Raw genomic sequence first — 7,055 nt, 5'->3', positions numbered from 1 at the left:
CTCCCCGTCCTGGAGGCCACACTGGGGACACCTGGGCGCAGCTGGGGGCCCCCTGAGAACATCTGCCACCGGCTGCGCTGATGGCAGCCTGGCGCCCGGCCTAGGGAGCAGCCTCTGCACGGGCCCGGCCCGGCCCAGGCCCCGCCCCTTCCAGGCCCCGCCCCTTCTCTAGGCCCCGCCCAGCGACCAGGACCCGCGGAGCCTGACTCCTCCCCTCAGCGGACAACCCGGAAGCGCCGGCCGCGTCCTCTGCGCCTGCGTGACGCCCTCCGCGGGGCGGGGCTGGGGCGGGCGGGCCCAGGGCGCCTGCGCAGAGGCGGGCGCGCCGCGTCGTTACATTTGAACGAGTGGCGGGAGCCCGGGGCGGACTCCGCGGGACCTGGAGCGGGGCGCCGGCTGGGCTCGCCATGGCGCGGCAGCTGGCCCGGGAGCAGGGCATCACCCTGCGCGGCAGCGCCGACATCGTGGCCGAGTTCTTCTGTGAGCGGCGGGCGGCGGACGGCGGGCGGCGGACGGCGGGCGGCGGGCGGACGGCGGCCGGCGGCCCGGGCCTGGGCCCGGCGCGGAGGGCGGGCGGCGGGCGGGCGGCGGGGGGCGGGTGGCGGCGGGCTCGCCGGGAGGTGCAGGGCGGCCGGCGCCGCGGCGCCCGCAGGCCTCGGCCCCTCCGGAGCGCCGGGGAGCCCACCCCGCGGCGGGCAGCCGGACGGCCAGGCCTCGGCGCCCGCCCGGCGGCTCGGGCCGGAGGGAGCCGGCGCTGGGGAGGCGCCCCTCCGAGTGGGTCTCCCGGTGGGGCCGGCTGGAAGGAGGGAGGGAGTGAGGCCTCAGGTGCTTCAGAGTCGCATTAAAGAAGGGAGGAGGAGGAGGGGGAGGAAGGGAGGGTGGGGCTGCTGGGGCGCCCCCGCGGTGACATCGCCAACACGTGCTGGGAGTTGGGCTCAGATTGCATGAGGTGAAGTTTGGCCCAGGGAGGCGGCGCCTCTGTCAGGCCTCAGAGGAAGGTAGGGGAGGGTGGGGGCAAAGGGGAGAGGTCAACCAAAGGACTGGTGTGCATGCATGTGAGCCTGACCAGAGGTCATGACAACAGGGGGGTGGGGGCATACGTGGGGAGGGGTTTGGGATGGGAACGGGGGATGAGGACAATTATGTGACACCATAATCAATAAAGAAATTTTAAAAAAGAGAGAAAGAAATACTGGTATCACTCTCCCTTAGAAGCAAGATTTTGAGGATGTTTGAGGCACTTTATACTCACTCTGCTTTCAGCAAGACACACGGACACGTGTGTTTAGACATTGACAGCTGAATGCTATCAGCGAAACCTCAATGTCTAATGTGCAGGTGTTAGGAAGTGGTAGCATTCAGCATCTCCTCTGCTTCCAGCTTTTGGCATCAACAGCATTCTGTATCAGCGCGGCATCTACCCGTCCGAGACCTTCACCCGCGTGCAGAAGTACGGCCTCACCCTGCTGGTCACCACCGACCCCGCGCTCATGCAGTACCTGAGCAACGTGGTGGAGCAGCTGAAAGGTGGGAGCCTTGGGGCAGGATGGGTTTGGCAGGCCTTCCAGAGCCCGTATTCTAGCGACTCTGTGGTCATTTGTCAGCTCTGTACGTAAATCAGGTGTAAAACAAGCTGCCATCTCAAACATAATGACTCTCCCATTCTGCGGAAGCAAATGGCACAATTGATATTAGGAATCCGACAGATGGTGTAACAAAACCGCCTCCGTCATCTCCCTTAAAAAAATGACTTGCCATTTGTGTGGCCAAATGGAACCAGTTGAATTATACATAATTATGGTGGATTTTATTATCTGTGGGGGGAAAAAATCACTATATATTCTTACCAATGTATTTCCTGTACTTGCATGGAGGCTAAAGCCATCATTATTAAGATCAAGGAAATAAAATTGCATTCAATGTGGGAACTAGAACTACAAAGAAATAAAGAAGAAAAAGAACTACTAAGTAATAGAACACATAGTAGAGTGTTCTTATTTTTCACCTGTTTCCATTTGTCTTCTTAAAAGAACCCAGCCTGAGTTTAAACAGTTCTTTAGCTCCAGAAGCTCCTGTGTTGTGGAGCAATCCCTGTTTCCCCTCTGTCTTTCCCTCCTTTGTACTTCCATTCGTTCCTCTGCCCTGTTTCTTTCCACTTGGGATTCTCACCTCCATTTCTTCTGAGTTGTGGGATGTTTCTCCCCATCTGCCCATTGGTGCTCCGGAAAGGGCTACTGTGATCATTTTGTCAATTTTTTAATTCACAATCCTATTTTTTTGTTTGTTTCAAGTATCTTTATTTTTTAAAATCTCATCATATTTTTGTTAACCATTGCCTGTCGCAGGGCTGCACCAGGTGGTTTGGCCGGGAAGCCCGAGGCAGCTGGGATCTTGTCTTCACCTTGGTTTGATGGAAGCGAACCATGGCTAAGCTGCCTCCATGACATTTCATCTCACATTTCTAGATCTTGCCGTGTAACATCTGTCTTTGTTTTAGTTAAAACTGAGGACTTATTCTTTTTAGAGATGAATTGTTCAGTCTGTTTGAAACCACCCGCCCCAGCGTCCACTCTCTTTGTTCTCACTTGTGCTTTGACTTTGTTTCGATTTGGGTCGTTTCCAATTTTAAGAGAAAAAAATTACCAACCCCCAAACCTTCACATTACCATCCCACCTCCTATTCAGAACTAACATGATACAGAGTTGTTGGTCTATGCCAGGGGTCAGCAAGGCCAGGAGGCCAATTCCAGCATATGGCCTGTTTTCTGTACTGTCTGCAAGCCAAGAATATTTTAAATATTTAAAAGAATGTGCAGCAGAGATCTAGGTGACCCACATCCTTAAATATAAATTGTTTTCTGTCTATTTTTTTTTTTTTTTTTAGCAATGGGTTTTTATTATTTTTTAAAAATATTTTTTATTGATTTCAGAGAGCAATGGAGAAGGAGAGAGAGATAGAAACATCAATGATAAGAGAGAATCATTGGCTGCCTCCTGCACACCCCCTACTGGGGATCAAACCAGGGCCTTTCAGTTTGCAGGCTGATGCTTTATCCACTGAACCAAGCCAGCTAGGGCATTTTCTGCCTCTTTAAAAAACATACTGTTGATTTCCGAATATACTCCCAATTTCTATGGTTTCTTCAGGGCTCAGTCTCAGTCCCCTTCTCACTGTAGGCGCTGGAGGACCCTGTGCACAGCAGCTAGCAGCCTGTGTGTCCTCCCTGGCTCCGCCCCCAGGGAACGCGCCCGGAACCTGTGAGGCCGGTCTCACATGCTTCAGAGGCACATACAGAGCTAAGCAGGGTCACCCCATTCAGTTCTCTGGCCTCAGTGACTTCTCTTCCACATCAGTTACAACCAGGAACTAGCGGGGCGCTGCCCTGGCTCACACCTCTTGCTTAGCTTGCAGGCAGTCCAGTTACCCTTCGTAGTGTAACCACCTCTCCCTGGCCTCTCACTGCCCCGTCTCCCAGCTTCCCCTGCGAGCCGTGACCACCTCTGCCTGTGTTACTGCCATGTTCCTCTTTGTCTGCAGTCCACGCCCCGCATCACAGCCAGACATTAGAAATGGGAGTCTGGTGACATGGCGCTGCGTTAGCAGCAGTGCCGCCCGGTTTCTGGAAGCGGCATGTCTTCATTGGCCCACCTGCCAGCCTGCCTGCTCATCCTCCCCACAGTCCTCCCTCTGTCTTCCCTGTGGAGTGGAAGACCCGGTGCTTCTTTCCTGTTCTCGTGCTGGGTGCTGCTGTGGGTTCTTGGGGTCAGCCTCCAGCCTCCCCCACGTGAGCTCAGGGGGAGTCAGTCCGTCTTCCTTCCCGCATTACCCTCATTGCACCGGGCAGCGCACCCTCCAGGCAGTTAGCACAGCGGTGATGGGTACGATGCTCCCATCAGCACCACTTCCCGCGTCCTTGCCATGAACGAGAGGGAGGGTCCCGTGGTCACTGCCCCCTGCACTGTCCCCACCGCACAGCTGAGGGGAGCGGGCCGGGCTGTGGGCACAGGGTCCGTGTGGGCCTGGAGGAGTTCTGACGGCAGGGCGCCCGCTGCCCTTGTTGCAGACTGGCTGTACAAGTGCTCGGTGCAGAAGCTGGTGGTGGTCATCTCCAACATTGAAGACGGGGAGGTCCTGGAGAGGTGGCAGTTTGACATTGAGTGTGACAAGACGGCCAGAGAGGACAGGTGGGTGTGAATTAAGTTATTTCCACCTTCGTGTGCTTTTTCCAAAACTTGTTTTCTCTATGAAAATGAGTCCTGGTTATAGTGAATTAGTTTCTTTAAGGTAAACTTGTTCCTAACGTGTTGCTTTGTGTGAGTGCCCTGGGGAAGAAGCTTGCTGAGGGGAGCAGTCATTGGTTTGTACAGACAGTGTAGTTACCTGCTTCCTGCAGTCTGCTGAGGAGAAGTCCAGACCGCAGTGTCTGTGGGGAGCGTGCAGAGCTGCACATGGTTTGCTAGGTGGGCCACTCAGGGATGTTTGAAGGTATTTTTAACCAAAGGGATAATCCTACACCTGTGGTCTGCAAACTGCGGCTCTTTGGCCCCTTGAGTGTGGCTCTTCAACAAAATACCATGGTCTGGGCAAGCCTTTGTTGAAGAAGTGGAGCTAGAAGAAGTTTAAGATTAAAAAATTTGGCTCTCAAAAGAAATTTCAATCCGTCGAACTGTTGGTATCTGGCTCTGTGGATGAAAGAGTCTGCTGACCAGTGAATGACTCTCCAGGTTCCGTGCAGCTCTGGTCCTCTCTGTACTGCTCTAAGTGGAAGTGCCGCCGTGAGCTGCTGGCGTCCAGCACTGTCTGGGCGGCTTAGCTGTGAGCTCAGCACGTTTCTCAGGGAAGTGTGTTTGCTCCCGAAGCCTTCGGTCTGTTAGGGAACGTTTGGCCGTAAGAACTATGGGGGGCGGTAGGAAAGTAGGCATCCGGCATCACTAGAAATGCCAGGTGGTTATACCTAGCCCGTGTTTCCATTGCCACGGGCTGAGGTTTCCTAACGGGAACACCTGACAGGTGTGCTACGCCTCTGGTACTAGTAGATGAGTGGGAGGATAAATGAAATAACACATGGTGCCCCTAGGACAGGTCCTCAGGACAGACTCATTTAAAGGAAAATGAACTTCTTGAAGTTGACTTAATTGACTTGGAAGCATTTCACCAGGTAAATCATCCTATCAATGTTTGAAATAGTGTTACAACTGGAAAATGAGTGCGTTGGTTTGGTTTCCGTGACAGTGCGCCCAGAGAGAAGTCTCAGAAAGCCATCCAGGACGAGATCCGCTCGGTGATCAGACAGATCACGGCCACCGTGACCTTCCTGCCGCTGCTGGAAGCTTCCTGTAAGTAATTACAGCTCCTCGCGGGCTGAAGACTGAGCTGTGGCTTTAAGAATTGTCCCTTCATTAAATGTTCTCTTAGCTGTCCATACGTGCTGTGAATGGGGAAGGAAGCATTCTAAAACAAGAGTCGTGTGATGCATTCCAGAAAACGTGGAGATGCTACAGGAGAGGGCTGAAAGCATTCAGCAGTCTGGTGTCACTTTTGTCACCATTCTCGCTTTCTGCACATTCCGTGTACGTAATTAGGACCACAGCTGTGATGTCTGCTCTCCTGGGCGACTCCTTCACGCACGCACAGCTCCCGGCTCCTGCAGCACTGAGCAGCATGCGCGTCCCGCAGTCCACACGCCATTTCATGTGATGAGACACTTGGCAAATATTTATAATGGTTTTCTTGTTATAAAAACAAAACTTGAATTTTTCATGAGATAATGTATAAGGAATGCAGTGTTTTCTGCACTGAAATAAATTTCCATTGAGGAAGAGCGATAACCTGGTGGGTGATGAGAGACTAGGCCACACTGTCCTCTCACTGCCCATCACTCAGATGGACACAGGCAGGGCAGGGTTACGATGCACCTCAATGATCTTATCCCCAATGTAGGTTCCTTTGACCTGCTGATCTACACAGACAAAGACTTGGTTGTCCCTGAAAAGTGGGAAGAGTCCGGACCCCAGTTCATTGCCAATTCCGAGCAGGTCCGCCTGCGTTCCTTCACGACGACCATCCACAAAGTGAACAGCATGGTGGCCTACAAGATTCCTGTCAACGACTGAGGGAGCCGGTAATGGATCCCACACGTGCTCCCGAGACCGCATCAGCTGTAGTTCTTGTTCTGTTTCATTGATTACTTTGAGGAGGGGCTGTGCGTATTCGTACTGTTCCATCTGTGGGTGCCGGTTTGGCTTTCTGTGGGGTTGACATGATTCCCATAGGGCTGGCACTGTTCCAAGGGAACCAGCAGATCCCATCAGCACTGGAACGCCAGCTCCTCTGAAGGTGGAAACTGGAGATGAGAAACCTTTGCTATTGCCTTCCTAAATCAGAACTTCCGGTCAAGTAGCCTGACTCCAAGTCTAGGTGAACATGCAAGAGAAGTCTGAATAGTCACAATCTGTGTTTAGTTCAAAGTAACTGATCAGCCCCTGTAACAGTCTTCTTAGCAAGTCCTTCTGCCATTCATTTCTTTGTTTAGTTTCCATATTGAAAAACCCCCAATTTCCTGACTTTAATGTATATAATTGACACTTATAAATCTGTCGCCGTTTCTCCTGTTTCAATTCTGCTGATACAGAACTCTTAATGTCTTTGTGTGTTTTAGAAAATCAAGCTTTAAATGACGATGATAAATAAAGTTACATGTGCATGTTTTTAATTTGTCCTAAAATACCTTTCAGGGGTGTGGTGTTACTCCAGTTACCTAGCGATTGAGGTGGACTCGGTGCAGTAGTTCCCTGTCGGGTGTGGCTTTCCATAGTTTCAGGTGCCCACAGCCAACCACAGTCTGGAAATACTCAGTGGACGATTCCCCAGAGGAGCAGCCCATCTCGCACTGAGGTTTAGATGTGTTTAGTGTGACAGACTTTGTGCTGTCTAGCTCCGCCCCCCTGGGGACATGAGTCACGGCTTTGTCCAGTGTTTCCGCACCAGTTCTCCCAGCCCGCAGGCACCTGGTAGCTCTGTTACCAGATGGACTGTGGAGGGACAGTGCGGTGCT

At 52.8% G+C, this 7,055-nt stretch overlaps 1 protein-coding gene across 1 annotated transcript; it reads left to right on the top strand.

Moving 5' to 3' along the window:
• Window positions 1-319: 319 nt before the first annotated feature.
• Window positions 320-6,679, top strand: MAD2L1 (mitotic arrest deficient 2 like 1). Its single transcript, XM_036450407.2, has 5 exons — window positions 320-480; window positions 1,381-1,527; window positions 4,065-4,185; window positions 5,234-5,337; window positions 5,942-6,679. Exons 1-5 carry the CDS (start codon window positions 408-410, stop codon window positions 6,112-6,114), a joined length of 618 nt encoding a protein of 205 aa, XP_036306300.1. The 5' UTR covers window positions 320-407; the 3' UTR covers window positions 6,115-6,679.
• The last annotated feature ends 376 nt before the right edge of the window (window positions 6,680-7,055 follow it).

This window comes from Pipistrellus kuhlii, unplaced genomic scaffold (genome assembly GCF_014108245.1).
Source record: "Pipistrellus kuhlii isolate mPipKuh1 unplaced genomic scaffold, mPipKuh1.p scaffold_m20_p_21, whole genome shotgun sequence".
Taxonomy (NCBI): Eukaryota; Metazoa; Chordata; class Mammalia; order Chiroptera; family Vespertilionidae; genus Pipistrellus; species Pipistrellus kuhlii.
Note: the sequence above shows the minus strand (reverse complement) of the source record. Positions and strands in the feature narration are given on the sequence as shown.